Source organism: Salmo salar, chromosome 14, assembly GCF_965601325.2.
Source record: "Salmo salar chromosome 14, fSalSal1, whole genome shotgun sequence".
Classification (NCBI taxonomy): Eukaryota; Metazoa; Chordata; class Actinopteri; order Salmoniformes; family Salmonidae; genus Salmo; species Salmo salar.
In genome coordinates this window covers 41,060,164-41,080,000 of record NC_138304.1, presented here as the reverse complement: position 1 = coordinate 41,080,000, position 19,837 = coordinate 41,060,164, and the positions used below count along the sequence as shown (strand labels likewise).

General features: G+C 48.4%; 1 protein-coding gene across 1 annotated transcript in view; it reads left to right on the top strand.

Moving 5' to 3' along the window:
- The window catches only part of LOC106569537 (leucine-rich repeat and immunoglobulin-like domain-containing nogo receptor-interacting protein 3), a 99,453-nt gene that overhangs the window by 68,885 nt on the left and 10,731 nt on the right, over positions 1 to 19,837 (top strand). Inside the window, exons 2-3 of the mRNA XM_014140992.3 lie at positions 18,290 to 18,935; positions 19,077 to 19,820. Of these exons, the coding sequence (XP_013996467.1) occupies positions 18,384 to 18,935; positions 19,077 to 19,820 (1,296 nt within the window). The 5' untranslated portion in view covers positions 18,290 to 18,383. The remainder of the gene's footprint in view (positions 1 to 18,289; positions 18,936 to 19,076; positions 19,821 to 19,837) is intronic.

Genomic DNA, 19,837 nt, shown 5'->3' with positions numbered 1-19,837 from the left:
CTTATGTCCTCCAGCTAGGCTGCTCAGAGCTCTCTCCCTCTGTTTCTCTCTCTCTCTCCCTCTCCTTCTCTAACTGTCCCTCCCTCTCCTTCTCTCTGTCCCTCCCTCTCCTTCTCTCTGTCCATCCCTCTCCTTCTCTCTGTCCCTTTCGCTCTTGCTCTCTCTCTCTCTCTCTCTCTCTCTCTCTCTCCTTCTCTCTCTCTCTCCCTCTCATTCTCTCTGCCCCCCTCTCTCTCTCTCTCTCCTCTCCCTCTCCCTCTCTCTCTCTCCTTCTCCAACTGTCCCTCCCTCTCCTTCTCTCTGTACCTCTCTCTCTCAATTAAATTCAACTGAATTCAAGGACTTTACTGGCATGGCAAACATATGTTAACATTGCCAAAGTAAGTGAAGTAGATAATAAACAAAAGTGAAATAAACAATATAAATTAACAGTGAACATTATAGTGGCTTGCGAAAGTATTCACCCCCTTGGAATTTTTCCTATTTTGTTGCCTTACAACCTGGAATTAAAATGGATTTTGGGGGGTTTGTATCATTTGATTTACACAACATGCCTACCACTTTGAAGATACAAAATGTTTTTTCTTGTGAAACAAACAAGAAATAAGACAAAAAAACAGAAAACTTGAGCGTGCATAACTATTCACCCCCACACAAAGTCAATACTTTGTAGAGCCACCTTTTGCAGCAATTTCAGCTGCAAGTCTCTTGGGGTATGTCTCTATAAGCTTGGCACATCTAGCCACTAGGATTTTTGCCCATTCTTCAAGGCAAAACTGCTCCAGCTCCTTCAAGTTGGATAGGTTCCGCTGATGTACAGCAAACTTTAAGTCATACCACAGATCCTCAATTGAGGTCTGGGCTTTGACTAGGCCAATCCAAGACATTTAAATGTTTCCCCTTAAACCACTCGAGGGTTGCTTTAGCAGTATGCTTAGGGTCATTGTCCTGCAGGAAGGTGAACCTCCGTCCCAGTCTCAAATCTCTGGAAGACTGAAACAGGTTTCCCTTAAGAATTTCCCTGTATTTAGTGTCATCCATCATTCCTTCAATTCTGACCAGTTTCCCAATCCCTGCCGAGGATGGTGTTTTCGGGTGATGAGAGGTGTTGGGTTTATTCCAGACATAGCGTTTTCCTTGATGGCCAAAAAGCTACATTTTAGTCTCATCTGACCAGAGTAGCTTCTTCCATATGTTTTATGAGCCCCCCACATGTCTTTTAGCGAACACCTAACGTGTTTGCTTATTTTTTTCTTTAAGCAATGGCTTTTTTTCTGGCCACTCTTCTGTAAAGCCCAGCTCGGTGGAGGGTATGGCTTAAAGTGGTCCTATGGACAGATACTCCTATATCCGCTGTGGAGCTTTGCAGCTCCTTCAGGGTTATCTTTGGTCTCTTTGTTGCCTCTCTGATTAATGCCCTCCTTGCCTGGTCTGTGAGTTTTGGTGGGCAGCCCTCTCTTGGCAGGTTTGTTGTGGTGCCATATTCTTTCAATTTTTTAATAATGGATTTAATGGTGCTCCGTGGGATGTTCAAAGTTTCTGATACTTTTTTATACCCCAACCCTGATCTGTACTTCTCCACAACTTTGTCCCTGACTTGTTTGGAGAGCTCCTTGGTCTTCATGGTGCTACTAGCTTGCTGGTGCCCCTTGCTTAGTGGTTTTGCAGACTCCAGAGCCTTTCAGAACAGGTGTATATATACTGAGATCATGTGGCAGATCATGTGACACTTAGATTGCACACAGGTTAACTTTATTTAACTAATTACGTGACTTATGAAGGTAATTGGTTGCACCAGATCTTATTTAGGGGCTTCATCGCAAAGGGGGTGAATACACATGCATGAACCACATTTCCGTTTTTTGATTTTTTTTTGAATTTTTTTAAACAAATTATTTTTTTAATTTCACTTCACCAATTTGGACTATTTTGTGTATGTCCATTACATAAAATAAAAATAAAAATCTATTTAAATTACAGGTTTTAATGCAACAAAATAGGAAAAACACGAAGGGGGATGAATACTTTTGCAAGGCACTGTACACTCACAGATTTTCTAAAAGAATAAAGACATTTCAAATGTCATATTATATCTATATACAGTGTTGTAACAATGTGCAAATACAAGTACAAAAGTACAAAAGGGAAAATAAACAAACATAAATATGGGTTGTATTTACAATGGTGTTTGTTTTAAACTGGTTGCCCTTTTCTTTTGGCAACAGGTCACAAATCTTCCTGCTGTGATGGAACACTGTGGTATTTCTCTATGGATCTGCGTAATCTGAAGGAAATATTTGTCTGTAATATGGTCATACATTGGGCAGGAGGTTAGGAAGTGCAGCTCAGTTTCCACCTCATTTTGTGGGCAGTGTGCATATAGCCTGTCTTCTCTTGAGAGCCAGGTCTGCCTACTGTGGCATTTCTCAATAGCAAGGCTATGCTCACTGAGTCTGTACATAGTCAACGCTATCCTTAATTTTGGGTCAGTCACAGCGGTCAGGTATTCTGCCAATGTGTCAAATAATTATCTTTTGGTTTTCTCATGATTTGGTTGGGTCTAATTGTGTTGCTGTCCTGGGGCTCTGTGGGGTCTGTTTGTGTTTGTGAACAGAGCCCCAGGACCAGCTTGCTTAGGGGACTCTTCTCCAGGTTCATGTTTCTGTAGGTGATGGCTTTGTTACGGTGGTTGTAGAATATAACGGTTATTTCCTGGATTTTGATAATTAGCAGGTATTGTCCTAATTCTGCTCTGCAAGCATTATTTGGTGTTCTACGTTGTATACGGAGGATATTTTTGCAATATTCTGCATGCAGTCTCAATTTGGTGTTTGTCCCATTTTATGAATTCTTGGTTGGTGAGCAGTCCCCAGACCTCACAACCATAAAGGGCAATGGGTTCTATAACTGATTCAAGTATTTTTTTGCCAGAATGTTATGTTCCTTTTGATGGCATAGAAGGCTCTTCTTGCCTTGTTTATCTCAGCTCATTCACAGCTTTGTGGAAGTTACTTGTGGTGCTGATGTTTAGGCCGAGGTATGTATCTTTTTTGTGTGCTCTAGGGCAAGGTTGTCTAGATGGAATTTGTATTTGTGGTCCTGGAGACTGGACCTTTTTTGGAACACCATTATTATTGTCTTACTGAGATTTACTGTCAGGGCCCAGATCTGGCAGAATCTGTGCAGAAGATCTAGGTGCTGCTGTAGGCCTTATTTGGTTGGTGACAGAAGCACCAGATCATCAGCAAACAGTAGACATTTGACTTCAGATTCTAGTTAGGGTGAGGCCGGGTGCTGCAGACTGTTCTAGTGCCCTCACCAATTATCGATATATATGTTGAAGAGGGTGGGGCTTAAGCTGCATCCATGTCTCACCCCAAGGCCCTGTGGAAAAAAATTTATGTTTTTGCCAATTTTAACCGCACACTTGTTGTTTGTGTACATGGATTTTATAATGTTGTATGTTTTTCCACAACACCATTTTTCATCAATTTGTATAGCAGACCCTCATGCCAAATTTAGTAAAAAGTTTTTTTGAAATCAACAAAGCATGAGAAGGCTTTGCCTTTGTTTGGTTTGTTTGTTTGTCAATTAGGGTGTGCAGGGTGAATACGTTGTCTATCGTACGGTAATTTGGTAAAAAGACAATTTGACATTTGCTCTGTACATTGTTTTCACTGAGGAAATGTACAAGTCTGCTGTTAATGATAATGCAGGGGACTTTCCCAAGGTTGCTGTTGACGCACATCCCACGGTAGTTATTGGAGTCAAAGTTGTCTCCACTTTTGTGGATTGGGGTGATCAGTCCTTGATTCCAAATATTGGGGAAGATGTCTTGGAATTGGAATTTGTTGGATGTATATTTTTTCATTTCATTGAGGATACCATCAACACCACAGGCCTTTTTGGGTTGGATGGTTTGTGTATTTTGTATCCCTCTCCTCCTTCTCTCTATGTCCCTCCCTTTCCTCCTTTCTCTCCTTTTTTCTCTCTACTGTACGGTATGTGACTTCATGTTGAGGTCATAGTCTGCCACAGTAAAGCAATGGGATGCGCTGCTAAGCCTTGTGCTACGCAAACTAAGCACGGACTGAACATTGGACTTACTTGTACATAGCTATGGAAAGCACAAACTGCCAGCTTTCCCTGGGAAAGTACAGACTTGTCAAGATTCCGCTTCAATTTGTTTCGTGACAATAAACGTAGAAGTTCTCCTAATATCCTGCAGACTGGATGACTGCTGCTAAATTGTGTTTGTGTGAAAGGTTTAGGAGGCTTATAAAGTGGGTATGTCTACTGTGTAGTTGTGTATTTGTGGAAGGTTGAGCAGGCTGCTATCTCTAAACCCAGGCAGGGCTTACAGGGAGAGAAGCTACGCTTTAGGGAGGAACATGCTCTACTGCCTACATCCCAGCCCTGCCAATCAACATGTCTGACCTATTTACACACACACACACACACACAGACACACACAAACACACACACACTACCTGATACTAGCACAGGAATGAACATTGGACACAGACCAACAGGCTGACTCTGTTCATTTTGTTTAGGTCTTCCTCAGACAGATCTTGTGGATCTCTTGTATTCAAACCAATGATCTAACCTGGATAAATAAAGGTTGAAGGCCTAGTGCAGTGAAAAATGTGATTTTCCTGTGTTTAATATATATTTCTACACTATGAGGTTGGAATAACACTCTGTACTGGTGCCCCCTGTATATAGCCTTGCTTGTAATTTTACTGCTGCTGTTTAATTATTTGTTACTCTTAAAGCATTGTTGGTTAAGGGCTTGTAAGTAAGCATTTCACTGTAAGGTCTACACCTGTTGTATTTGGCGCATGTGACAAATAAAATTTGATTTGATTTGAAATTGTGAAAATAATGATAATGCCATTTTAGTGTAAGAACTGTTTGAAATGTCCACCTGAAATTTTAGCCTGTTTTGCTGGGATGGAGTTTAGGCCTGCCTGGCGACATCACCAGGCTGTAAAAGTCAAAAGACCAATAAAAAAGAGAGTTTCAAACCTCTCTGCCAATAATAGTTAGTTAGTTTTCAAGTTACATATCCCTCCCATTAGGCTCGTCCAATTAGGCCACTCACTTAAATCCCTCCCCGAGAGTCCGAGCTAAATTCTTGCTTTAGAAATTGCTTGTTGCTAAAACGCTATTTTAGTTTATTATTGACCATTTTAATTGAACAAAAATAACATTTACATTTACATTTACGTCATTTAGCAGACGCTCTTATCCAGAGCGACTTACAAATTGGTGCATTCACCTTATAATATCCAGTGGAACAACCACTTTACAATAGTACATCCATATATTTTTTGGGGGGAAGGGGGTGGGGGGGGATTAGAAGGATTACTTAATCCTATCCCAGGTATTCCTTAAAGAGGTGGGGTTTCAGGTGTCTCCGGAAGGTGGTGATTGACTCCGCTGTCCTGGCGTCGTGAGGGAGCTTGTTCCACCATTGGGGTGCCAGAGCAGCGAACGGTTTTGACTGGGCTGAGCGGGAACTGTGCTTCCGCAGAGGTAGAGAGGTGAGCAGGCCAGAGGTGGATGAACGCAGTGCCCTTGTTTGGGTGTAGGGACTGATCAGAGCCTGAAGGTACGGAGGTGCCGTTCCCCTCACAGCTTTGTAGGCAAGCACCATGGTCTTGTAGCAGATGCGTAAGGTACTTAATTGTTACCGAAAACTTATTTGATATTGAGATAAAAAATGTGGGCCTTTAAACAAATGATGCTAGTGGTGTGTCTGGACATCAGGCCAGTGTTGGGGTAGTGTGGGATCATGATGTTCTGTGTGTTTGGGGACTAGTTGTCACGACAGTGACTGATTGTGGCGCCCCTCCTCGGCCGGGCGGAGCTCGGCCGTCGTCGTCGCCGGCCTACTAGCTACCATCGATCCCTTTTTGTTTCACTTTCGTTTGGTTAGGTCTAGGTAGGCACGCACCTGTTTTGGGTTAGTCATTAGTAAGGGGGGGTTATTTAGGTTAGCGTAGGATGTATGTGGTTGTATGTGATTGTGTTGCTTGTCCGGGTTTTTTGTGCGAAAAGAACGTGTACTGAGTTTTCCTTCTGCCAGTGGTTTATTTTATTTGTGTACACCACCGCAGAATCTTTAAGGGCTGCGCCCCTATACTTTGTCGACCACATACAGTGCTTCAAATAAAGAAGTGTGGTCACGAACTCTCTGTCTCCTGCGCCTGACTCTACCTCTCCTGTTGTTCCTCGAGCCAGCCCGTGACAGAAATCACGTACCCAACTTAATGGAGTCAGCAGGAGCTTCAGCGCCAGCCATGTCCATGGAGGAAACCGTAGACCAACACTCCACCCTGCTCCACCGGCTGGGGAACGCCATGGATCAGCTGTTGGCGCGCCTGGAGAGCTGGGACCGACGCGCTCTCGGCCCCCTGAACGCGGCAGGCCAACAGCCTGCGCCCCCACCAGCACCCACAGCACCCAGTACCAGTGGGGTGAAACTCGCTCCCCCCAGGGAGTACGATGGAACGGCCGCTGGGTGTAAGGGCTTCTTACTCCAGTTGGAGTTATACCTGGCGACCGTTCGTCCCTCTCCCTCGGGGGAGGAGAGCGTCAGCGTCCTCGTCTCCTGTCTCACGGGTAAGGCCCTGGAATGGGCAAACGCCATGTGGGACAGTCCGGACTCAGCCAGGGACAACTACCCAGAGTTCACCCGCCGCTTTCGGGCAGTATTCGATCATCCCCCAGAGGGGAAAGCGGCGGGTGAGCAGCTGTTTCACCTGAGGCAGGAGACGAGGAGCGCGCAGGATTTCGCTCTCGAGTTCCGGACCCTGGCCACGGGAGCAGGGTGGAATGAGAGGGCCCTTATAGATCACTACCGTTGTAGTTTGAGGGAGGACGTCCGCCGGGAATTAGCCTGTCGGGACACGACCCACACACTGGACCAACTGGTGGATCTGTCCATCCGACTGGACAATCTGCTGGCCGCCCGCGGACGTCCGACCCGGGCCCTGCTCATTCCACCCTCCAGCCCTCCTGCTCCCACGCCTATGGAGATAGGGGGGGCAGCAGCCAGGAAGACTGGAGGGGGAGGTCGCTCCTGCACCTCATGTGGTCGCAGAGGGCACACTGTGGACCGGTGCTGGGGAGACTCCCCTAGGAGTCCAGAAGGCAGGCAGAGCGCTCCTTTGACACCTCAGGTGAGTCAGCACCAGCCTCACCCAGACCCCCCTGTCCGTCACATGTATGTGTCTTTTCCTGGTTTCTCCCCTCACTCCCGGTTTAAGGCGCTAGTCGATTCAGGCGCAGCAGGGAGTTTTATGGACCGTGGGGTCGCGGCTAAGTTAGGGATTCCCCTGGTCCAGTTGGACCAACCCTTCCCCGTGCACGCCCTAGACAGTCGACCACTAGGGTCAGGGCTGGTCAGGGAGGTCACTGTGCCTCTGGTCATGGTAATGCGGGGGGGTCATGAGGAGCGGATTAGTCTTTTCCTCATCGATTCCCCAGCATTTCCAGTGGTTCTAGGGATTCCCTGGCTAGCCACTCACAACCCTAAGATTTCGTGGGGACAGAGGGCTCTTAAGGGGTGGTCAAATGAGTGCTCGGGCAGGTGCATAGGAGTTTCCATCGGTGCGACTACGGTGGAGAGTCCAGACCAAGTCTCCACCGTGCACATTCCCTCAGAGTATGCCGATTTGGCTATCGCCTTCAGTAAAACGAAGGCGACCCAATTACCACCTCATCGACGAGGAGACTGTGCGATAAACCTCCAGGTGGGCGCTGCCCTTCCTCGTAGTCACGTTTATCCCCTGTCTCAGGAGGAAACAGCGGCTATGGAGACATACGTCACTGAGTCCTTGAGGCAGGGATACATTCGGCCATCTCACTCACCCGTTTCCTCGAGCTTCTTTTTCGTGAAGAAGAAGGAGGGAGGTCTGCGCCCGTGCATTGACTATAGAGGTCTAAATGCCATCACAGTGGGTTTCAGTTACCCACTACCTCTCATCGCCTCGGCGATGTAGTCATTTCACGGGGCGCGCTTCTTCACGAAATTGGATCTCAGGAGCGCATATAATCTGGTGCGTATCTGAGGAGGGGACGAGTGGAAAACTGCATTTAGTACCACATCTGGCCATTATGAGTACCTCGTCATGCCGTATGGGTTAAAGAATGCTCCCGCAGTCTTTCAATCCTTTGTGGACGAGATTCTCCGGGACCTGCTCGGTCAGGGTGTAGTGGTGTACATCGATGACATTCTGGTCTACTCCGCTACACGCGCCGAGCATGTGTCTCTGGTGCGTAAAGTGCTTGGGTGACTGGTGGAGCATGATCTATACGTCAAGGCTGAGAAATGTGAGTTTTCCAAACCAGCCGTCTCTTTCTTGGGGTATCGCATTTCCTCATCAGGGGTAGTGATGGAATGTGACCGCGTCTCAGCCGTGCGTAATTGGCTGACCCCCACCACGGTGAAGGAGGTGCAGCGGTTTTGGGGATTTGCCAATTACTACCGGAGGTTTATCCGGGGCTTTGGGCAGGTGGCGGCTCCCATTACCTCACTGTTGAAGGGGGGCCCGGTGCGGTTGCAGTGGTCCGCGGAGGCGGACAGGGCCTTTAGTCGTCTGAAGGTTTTGTTCACCGACGCTCCGGTGCTGGCGCACCCGGACCCCTCTTTGCCCTTCATAGTGGAGGTGGACGCGTCCGAGGCTGGGGTAGGAGCCGTGCTGTCCAAGCGCTCGGGTGCCCCCCCAAAGCTCCGCCCCTGCGCCTTCTTCTCTAGGAAGTTGAGTCCGGCGGAGCGTAACTATGATGTGGGGGACAGGGAGCTGTTGGCTGTGGTCAGAGCCCTGAAGGTGTGGAGACATTGGCTTGAGGGGGCGCGTCACCCTTTTCTCATCTGGACTGACCACCGCAATCTGGAGTACATCCGGGCGGCGAGGAGACTGAACCCGCGTCAAGCCAGGTGGGCGATGTTCTTTACGAGATTTCGGTTTAACATCTCGTATATCCCAGGTTCCCGGAACACTAAGGCCGACGCACTGTCTCGTCTCCATGACGCCGAGGAACGGTCCACCGATCCCACGCCCATACTTCCAGCCTCCTGCCTGGTGGCACCGGTGGTCTGGGAGGTGGACGCGGACATCGAGCGGGCGTTACGGACGGAGCCTACTCCTCCGCAGTGTCCAGTGGGTCGTAAGTACGTTCCGCTCGGTGTTCGCGATCGGCTGATTCGGTGGGCTCACACGCTTCCCTCCTCGGGTCACCCAGGGGTTGAGCGGACAGTGCGTGGTCTTAGTGGGAGATACTGGTGGCCCACCTTGGTGAGGGACGTGAGGCACTATGTCTCCTCCTGTTCAGTGTGCGCTCAGAGTAAGGCTCCCAGGCACCTGCCTAGAGGGAAATTACAACCCCTCCCGGTTCCACAACGACCATGGTCCCACCTGGCGGTGGATTTCTTGACCGATCTCCCGCCGTCTCAGGGCAACACTACGATCCTGGTAGTTGTGGACCGGTTTTCTAAGTCCTGCCGTCTGCTTCCGTTACCCGGTCTTCCTACGGCCCTGCAGACCGCGGAAGCCTTATTCACCCACGTCTTCCGGCACTACGGGGTGCCCGAGGATATCGTCTCAGATCGAGGCCCCCAGTTCACGTCCCGAGTGTGGCGGGCGTTTATGGAGCGACTGGGGGTTTCGGTCAGTCTGACCTCGGGGTTTCACCCCGAAAGTAATGGGCAGGTGGAAAGGGTAAACCAGGAGGTGGGCAGGTTCCTGCGATGGGCCGAAATGGCTCAGAACTCTTTGCGCCACTCCTCCACCAACATGTCACCATTCCAATGTGTGTTGGGTTATCAGCCGGTCCTGGGGCCATGGCATCAGAGCCAGACGGAGGCCCCTGCGGTGGAGGAATGGGTTCAGCGCTCAAGGGAGACCTGGAACGCTGTGCAGGAATCCCTGGAACGAGCCAGGGAGCGACAAAAAGCGAGCGCTGACCGGCACCGCAGCGAGGCCCCCGTGTTCACCCCAGGGGAGAGAGTCTGGCTCTCGACCCGGAACCTGCCCCTCCGCCTGCCCTGCCGGAAGCTGGGTCCGCGGTTTGTGGGGCCATTTAAAGTCCTGAGGAGAAAAAACGAGGTGTGTTACAGATTACAACTTCCTTCTTATTATCGTATTAACCCCTCGTTTCATGTGTCTCTCCTCAGGCCGGTGGTAGCTGGTCCGCTGCAGGAAAATGAGGTACGGGAGGTCCCTCCACCCCCCCTGGACATCGGGGGGCCCCCGGCGTACACAGTCCGGTCCATCTTGGACTCCAGACGCCGGGCGAGGGGCCTGCAGTACCTTGTGGACTGGGAGGGGTACGGCCCGGAGGAGAGGTGCTGGGTACCGGTGGAGGACATACTGGACCCAGCGCTCATCCGGGAGTTCCACAGCCTCCATCCGGATCGCCCTGCGCCTCGCCCTCCGGGGCGTCCTCGAGGCCGGCGTCGGCGCGCTGCGGGAGCCGTGCGTCAGGGGGGGAGTACTGTCACGACAGTGACGGATGGTGGCGCCCCTCCTCGGCCGGGCGGAGCTCGGCGGTCGTCGTCGCCGGCCTACTAGCTACCATCGATCCCTTTTTGTTTCACTTTCGTTTGGTTATGTCTAGGTAGGCACGCACCTGTTTTGGGTTAGTCATTAGTAAGGGGGGGTTATTTAGGTTAGCGTAGGATGTATGTGGTTGTACGTGATTGTGTTGCTTGTCCGGGTTTTTTGTGCGAAAAGAACGTGTACTGAGTTTTCCTTCTGCCAGTGGTTTATTTTATTTGTGTACACCACCGCAGAATCTTTAAGGGCTGCGCCCCTATACTTTGTCGACCACATACAGTGCTTCAAATAAAGAAGTGTGGTCACGAACTCTCTGTCTCCTGCGCCTGACTCTACCTCTCCTGTTGTTCCTCGAGCCAGCCCGTGACACTAGTGGTGTGTCTGGACATCAGGCTGTTCTGTGTGTTTGGGGACTAGTGGTGTGTCTGGACATCAGGCTGTTCTGTGTGTTGGGGACTAGTGGTGTGTCTGGACATCAGGCTGTTCTGTGTGTTTGGGGACTAGTGGTGTGTCTGGACATCAGGCTGTTCTGTGTGTTTGGGGACTAGTGGTGTGTCTGGACATCAGGCTGTTCTGTGTGTTTGGGGACTAGTGGTGTGTCTGCTCCACGTCTTAATATCTGAACCGGTGTTAAATGCTGATTACTGTGTGAGTTTGGGGACCCAGGGCCAACAAATGGGCACAGTGGGGCGGTGTGTGTGTGTGTGTGTGTGTGTGTGTGTGTGTGTGTGTGTGTGTGTGTGTGTGTGTGTGTGTGTGTGTGTGTGTGTGTGTGTGTGTGTGTGTGTGTGTGTGTGTGTGTGTGTGTGTGTGTGTGTGTGTGTGTGTGTGTGTGTGTGTGTGTGTGCGTAGGCAGGTGGTGGAACCAGCTGTCAAACTGACCCACAGCTCAGTAATGAGCAGGACCAGACAGAAACTGTAGGGAAGTTTTCTCAGCAATATTTTCACTGCCTTGTAGCTCGGTTGGGTCTGATTTGAGTTAAATTTCCATATGTATAATTTGCAAATATTTTTATTGGGATATAATGACAGGGCGAGTGCGAGGAGCAGGCACAGGACGTACCGGACTGGGGAGGCACACTGGAGGTCTGATGCGTGGGGCCGGCACAGGTTGCACTGGACTGGTGACACGCTCTTCAGGGCGAGTGCGAGGAGCAGGCACAGGATGTACCGGACTGGGGAGGCGCACTGGAGGCCTAATGCGTGGGGCTGGCACAGGTTGCACTGGACTGGTGACACGCTCTTCAGGGCGAGTGCGAGGAGCAGGCACAGGACGTCCCGGACTTGGGACATGCACTTCAGGGCGAGTGCGAGGAGGAGTAACAGGACGTACCGTACTGGGAACATGCACTTCAGGGCGAGTGCGAGGAGGAGACACAGGACGTACCGGACTGGGGAGGCACACTGGAGGCCAGAAGCGTGGGACCGGCCCAGGTTGCACCAGACTGCTAACTCCTTTGAGCAGAACACACTTGCACAACATCTCTCTCATCTCTCTCTCCCAACTTCCCCATTGCCTCCCTGACGGTCTCTGGCTCTTCATGGCGAGTGCAGGGAGCAGGCACATGACGTACCGGGCTGGGGAGGTGAACTGGAGATCTGGTGCGTGGAGCCAGCACAGATGGCACCGGACCGATGGCCCAATCTTCAGCCCACCTGTGCTACAGCCTACTCTTTGCCAACATCATTCTCCGATATCCTTCTTCACATTGCTCCATTGACTCGCAGGCGGGCTCTGGCTCTCTCCTTGGGTCGACCGACCACTTCTCTATCGCCTGCTCCATGTGCTCTGGCTCTTCCCGCACCCCTTGTGCCCCCCCCCCCCCCCCAAAATTAAATATTGGGGTTGTCCTTGGGCTTTCTGTGGCCGCGAACCCTGGCGCCGTCGCTGTCCTCCATTATTACCTTCCGTCTGCCGCCAAGGAAGGGTTTTGCATCCACCCATCACTTCTTCCCATGTTCAAAACTGCGTTACCTCGTGGATACGCTGCTTGGTCCTCTTTTGGTAGGATATTCTGTCACGTTCTTGAAAATGATCGGACCAAGGCGCAGCGTGAGTATAGTTCCACATATTTATTTAAGTGAAACTAACAAAACAAAATAACAAAACTTACAAAGACTGTGAGGACGTAGTGCCCAAACACACTAACAATCAATCAATATCCCACAAACCATAGGTGGAGAAATAGCTACCTAAATATGATCCCCAATTAGAGGCAACGATTACCAGCTGCCTCTAATTGGGAACCAAACCAGAACACCAACATAGACATTTTAAACTAGAACACCCCCTCGTCACGCCCTGACCTACTACACCATAGAGACACAAGGGCTCTCTATGGTCAGGGTGTGACATGCACGTTAACAGGCCTAACAGGCCATTGTATGATTTTCTGTGTGCAAATGAACTCAAACTTACGGACAATGTCAAATGTGATATAGCGAAGCACCTGAGTGAGTCGGCTGCGCAATTACGCAGGTACTTTTCCAAAACAAATTACACAAACAACTGGATTTGTTATCCCTTTCATGCCCTGCCTCCAGTCCACTTACTGATATCTGAACAAGAGCCTCGAAATTGCAACAAGGGGTTCTGTGAAAATTGAATTTAATCATAAGCCATTGACAGATTTCTGGATTGGGCTGCGATCAGAGTATCTTGGCTTGCGAAATCGCGCTGTTAAGACACTGATGCACTTTACAACCACGTACCTACACTGCGTGCACAATTATTAGGCAAGTGAGTATTCTGATCTTATCATTCTTTCTATTCACATTTTCGAACTCCAAACCATATAAACTTGAATGCTTATTGGATTTAATCATTTTCAGGTGATATGTATTTGTGTAATGAGGGAGGGTGTGGCGAAAGTGAATAACACCTTATATCAAGGTGTGCATAATTATTAGGCAGCCTCATTACCTCAGGTAAAATGGGCCAAAAAATAAATTTAACTGACACTGAAAAGCCAAAACTGTAAAATGCCTTTCAGACGGATGCGACACTCTTTAAATAGCTAAACTATTGAGGTGTGACCACCGGACATTCAAACGTTTTGTTGCGAATAGTCAACTGGGGTGCAAAAAATGCATGGGGAAGAAAAGGCGCAATTTAACTGCAAAGACTTGAGAAGAATTAAACGTCAAACTACCAGGAACCCATTATCCTCCAGTGCCACCGTATTCCAGAACTGCAACCTACCTGGAGTGTTCAGAGGTACAAGGTGTCAAGTGCTCAGAGACATGGCCACGGTCAAGAAGACTGAAACAAGACCACCACTGAATAAGATTCACAAGTTGAAGCATCAAGATTGGCCAAAGAAATACCTGAAGACAGATTTTTCAAAGGTTTTATGGACAGATGAAATGAAAGTGACTCTTGATGGACCAAATGGATCGGCCCGTGGCTGGATCAGTAATGGACACAGGGCACCACTTTGAGTCAGGTGCTAGCAAGATGAAGGAGGGGTACTGGTATGGGCTGCTATCATTGAGGATGAGGTAGTTGGACCTTTTCGGGTTGAAGATGGACTGAAACTCAACTCTTAAACCTACTGCCAATTTCTGGAAGATTCTTACATCAAACAGTGGTACAGGAAGAAGTCCTCAGCATTCTAGAAGGCCATGATCTTTATGCAGGACAATGCTCCATCACATGCATCCAAGTACTCCACTGCTTGGCTAGCCTCAAGGGCCTCAAAGATGCCTGAATAATGACCTGGCCCCCTTCCTCACCTGACTTAAATCCTATTGAGAACTTGTGGGCCCTTCTCAAACGTGAGATTTACAGTGATGGAAGACAATACACCTTTTTGAACAGCATTTGGGAGGCTGTGGTTGCTGCTTCAGCAAAAAAATTATCGTGAACAGATCAAGAGACTGACAGACTCCATGGGTGGAAGGCTCATGGCAGTTATTGAAAATAAGGGTGGCTATATTGGTCACTGAATATTTTTGAAAGGCCAAAAATGTTATATAATTGTCATTTTGTGTTACTTATCTGTTACACTTACTCTAAAAATTGAGAATAAACAAGTGAGTTGAGAGAAATTATTTTTGTAATTTAGTTGCCTAATAATTGTGCACACTGATAGTTGCCTAATAATTGTGCACACTTATATATTTCCCTGAGAAAGACAAAACTCACTTTTCCTTTGTTAAACATTCAGGTTTGAGGTTCAATAACATTTTGGATTGACTGAGAGCATTGTGTTTGTTCAACAATAAAATGAATCCCGAGGAATACAATTTGCCTAATAATTGTGCACGCAGTGTATGTGAGAGTGGATTCTCGGCCCTCACTAGCATGAAAACTAAATACAGGCAGAGACTGTGTGTGGAAATGTATTTAAGACGTAGACTCTCTCCAATACAACCCAACATTGCAGAGTTATGTGCATCCTTTCAAGCACACCCTTCTCATTAACCTGTGGTGAATTATTCACAATTTTCGATGAACAAATAAGGTTTTATATGTAAGATGGTTAAATAAAGAGCCAAATTATTGATTATTATTATATTATTATTTGTGCCCTGGTCCTATAAGAGCTCTTTGTCACTTCCCACAAGCCGGGTTGTGACAAAACTCACACTCATTCTTATGTTTAATAAATGTATTATATAGTGTGTGTGTAGCGGGCTTACAATGATGTCAAAAACAACATTTGAGAGTGCGCTGACCCTGGTGACCCCTAAAAAGTTTGGGAAACACTGATCCAGACCCTTCAAATACAGTAATGCAGCTGCCAGGCTGTGCTTTGTTTTGACAGGGGAGGGGACAGGTGTGTGTGTGTGTGTGTGTGTGTGTGTGTGTGTGTGTGTGTGTGTGTGTGTGTGTGTGTGTGTGTGTGTGTGTGTGTGTGTGTGTGTGTGTGTGTGTGTGTGTGTGTGTGTGTGTGTGTGTGACTGTGTGTGTGTGTGACTGTGTGTGTGTGTGTGTGTGTGTGTGTTACACAATCTGTGTGGGTTTACCAATGCCTCTGTATGGAAAGCAGGCTATTAATAGTAAATGTGGAGGATATACATTCTCTGTCTTAATTCTCTAGGAACTTTAGAGAATATATGGCATAATGTACAGCATATAATACCATATAGAACATGCACCTCGTAGTCCTACCTCAAATTTCCTCCTCATCTAAGGAGAATGTTGATTGGGTTTGAAGTTTGTTGATATTCAGAATGCCTATACTGGGATCGAATACAAATCCGCAAAGGTAATTGTTTTTTTCCATGATAATTTGACAGAAAGGGGTATAGCAATTAATTTTAGTTAGAGGAAAAGCAATATCCAGTGAGCGTTGTCTCTCATCCAAAAGTGGTGGAACTCTGCTTGCCCAAAGTTCAAACTCTGTTTATACAGTTTTTAATCATAGTTGCAATAAAATAGTATAAAGGAAATAACTATGCAACAAGGGAATATTTTTCATCTGTTTGAGACAGAGACAGACAGACAATTCCTGAGGAGAGTGTGGCTCTTCGCCCCGTGACTCAACCCCAGAACGGCGCCCAATAAACACAAACTACAACATGTATTATTAATCTGTTTAGCTCTGCCTGAAAAACAACCAATCTTCAGAGTGCTTTTTAACATCCCTCCAGGAGAGGCCCTGTGATGTGTTATATTAACTTCTCCTTCTCATTCATCTTAAGATTCCAACTTTTAAAGCAGCGCAGACTTGGTTTAATGTCTGCTTCTTTCATGGTGTTTCACCGCTAAAAACAGTAAATATGATACGTTGAATTATCAACCCTTTAATCTTTTAAAATAGCAACCTTTAGATTTTAGAGAATATATTTAGTATCTCTTAAGTGTCTTTTTATAATAAGTTACTTAGCATGGCTCTTTAACTCTACCTGTTTTATCTTTGATTCCTGACAGGTGCTCCGCATGGGTCAGTGTCAGTCCCGCTCATATATTTGTCTCTGATGGGCTAAAAGTGTTGAGTTGATCTCAACTTGCTTAATTTTTGTTATTTAAAAAAAAAAAAAATAATTGTAGTTTAGTATAGGGTTTCCCAAACTCAGTCTGCAAGGCTACTTGATTTAGTGTGTGAGCCTGGGGCCTGGTGAAGTCTGGGGTCTGGTGAAGTCTGGGGCCTGGTGAAGTCTGGGGTCTGGTGAAGTCTGGGGTCTGGTGAAGTCTGGGGCCTGGTGAAGTCTGGGGCCTGGTGAAGTCTGGGGCCTCACTCCCTGTGCACTTGAAGAGGAATCACATGCTCTTCATGAGTCAGGCAATGTCACTGCCTGACTTTCCGACTGTTCATAAAAGGTCCCGTGGCACTTGTCAGGAAAGTAGGGCTGTTAACCCTGGGGCCTCTCTCTCTACTTCAGCAAGCCAATCATATACTGTAGCTCCCTCCACTTGAAATCTTCCCCTTGATGTAAATGATAATCAGTGCAGTCAATGTTGAACCTCCTTGTGTGTGTGTGTGTGTGTGTGTGTGTGTGTGTGTGTGTGTGTGTGGTGTGTGTGTGTGTGTGTGTGTGTGTGTGTGTGTGTGTGTGTGTGTGTGTGTGTGTGTGTGTGTGTGTGTGTGTGTGTGTGTGCACTTGTGTGGGTGTATTAGTGATGCTGAACGTTCTGGACCTTTTGGCAGGTGTCCTCTGATAAATCACTCGATGACAACATTGCGTGGGAGACTTGACAGGTTGCATCAAGGAATGTTTAAGCATCAGCTTTTCATCTCATGTTAGTGGAGAAGAAAACCAAAATGCTTTTTTAATTTATTCAAAGGAATGACACATCCTACACACAGAAAGACGCACGGACAGAAACATACACACACATTCCCACACAATGACTCATAGTGACATGAATTTGACATACCTTTCACAGGCATCGGAGGGATGGTTTTCAGTCAAATCCTGTTGTCTCTCTGCATGGCATCATACGTTGTGTATTCATCGTGTCGAGGTGTGAACAGAGCACATGCCAAGGAGGAGAGAAGGGAAGGAAACATGCATGAATTCAGACGGGATGCTTCTCACTCACGTGACTCCCAATGCCCTAGTTCTGCTGCTACACTCATAGATAAATGAACAAGTGTCTTCCACCATCTTAAATATTGTCAGCGAAATAGTGTGCTTGCAATGTCATGGTGTCAGTGGTGGTTTCATGCTTTGTTAAGTAGATGTGACATGTCTAAGCTCTTTCATGACAGTTGTAGGGAGCATGTATTATTCTGGGTACTGAATGGCATTTTTATGACATCTTTTTAACCTTTATTTAACTAGGCAAGTCAGTTAAGAACAAATTCTTATTTACAATGACGGCCTACCGGGGAACAGTGGGTTAAGTGCCTTGTTCAGGGGCAGAAGAACAGATTTTTACCACTCTAAGCACTAGGCTACCTGCCGCCCCCAAAGCTCTTTCATGACAGTTGTAGGGAGCATGGATTATTCAGCATACCGAATGGCATTTTTATGAGCATGTGTTGGTTGATAGGTGTTTTAAAATACCTCCATCTGTCTTCCTCTCTGCTCTCTCCCCTCTTCATCCTCTCTTCTATCTCTGTACATTCTCTTATTCCTTCGACTCCTCTCTTCTAAATTTTACCTCAGCCCTCCCTTCTCCTTTCCCTCTTTCTTTAACCTCCATCTCTTTATTTACCTTCTTTTCCCACATCTGCTCCCTTTCTACTCTCTACTCCTCTACTCCTCTACTCCTCTCTATTCCCACTTTTTCTCACTAACCTCTCATCCCTCTGTCTCCCTCTCTATAGGTGTGTGGTAAACTGACCCGGCCTGTGATAGGCTAGGAGTCAGCACTGACCCAGCCTGTGATAGGCTAGGAGTCAGATCAGGACCACCAGGGCCATGACTGGCTCCCCGGGCACCAGTGGGCAGTCCCTGTCGCCATGGCGGTGGCTGAGTCTCTGGGGGCCGGTCCTGCTGCTGGTTACCATGACAACCCTACTGCCAGGTTGTTGCCAGGCATGCCCTCCTCGGTGCGAGTGCTCAGCCCAAATCCGGTCCGTCTTGTGCCAGCGGCGGCGCCTCACCGGCATCCCAGAGGGCATCCCCACGGAAACTCGCCTCCTGGACCTCAGCCGGAACCGGCTCCGCTGGGTGGAGATGGGTGACCTGGCGCCATATCCGCACCTTGAAGAAGTGGACCTGAGTGAGAACCTCATTGCCACACTGGAGCCCAACGCGTTCGCCAACCTGCAGAGCCTCCGGGTGTTACGGCTGAGGGCGAACCAGTTGAAGCTTGTACCCATGGGGGCCTTCGCCAAGCTGGTCAACCTGACCACGCTGGACCTGAGTGAGAACAAGCTGGTGATTCTGTTGGACTACACCTTCCAGGACCTGAGGAGTCTAAGACACCTGGAGGTGGGAGACAACGACCTCGTCTACATCTCTCATGAGGTATTGAGCTGTTATCCATTTGATCATTCATTTTTCAAACACTATGTTGTTCCTGATCTGTCTATAACCTTTTATTGATTCTACTATGTTTCCAAGATTGGAGCTCACAACTAATCAAATTGGATTTTATTGTGTTTGAAGGCCTTCTCTGGCCTGCTAGGGGTGGAGGATCTGACCATTGAACGCTGCAACCTGACTTCCATCTCTGGCCAGACGCTGTCCTACCTACGCAGCCTGGTCACTTTGCGACTACGCCAGCTCAGCATCCCCACCCTGGAGGACCAGAACTTCCGCAAGCTGGCCAACCTGCGGGGACTGGAGATCGACAACTGGCCCTACCTGGAATACATCTCCCCCCTGAGCTTCCAGGGTCTGGACCTGTACTGGCTGTCCATCACCAACAGCAACATCACCTCCGTCCCCTCGTCCTCCTTCAGAAACCTGATCCACCTCACCCATCTCAACCTGTCCTACAACCCCATCACCACCCTGGAGCCTTGGGCATTCAGGGACCTGCTGAGGCTCAAAGAGCTGATCATGGTGAACACGGGCCTGGCTACAGTGGAGCCCCACTCCCTGGGAGGCCTCAGACAGATCCGGGTCCTCAACTTCTCCTCCAATGACCTCCAGACCCTGGAGGAGGGATCGTTCCACTCTGTCAACAGCCTGGAGACGCTGCGGGTGGATGGGAACCCGCTGCTGTGTGACTGCCGTTTGTTGTGGATCCTGCAGAGACGCAAGACCCTCAACTTTGACGGCAGGGTGCCTGTGTGCGCTGGGCCGGTGGAGGTGCAGGGGAACAGCCTCAGCACCTTCACCGACTCAGCGCTCTTTGATCACTTCACCTGCCAGAAGCCCAAGATACGCAACCGCAAGCTTCAACAGGTAAGAGTTGTTATCCC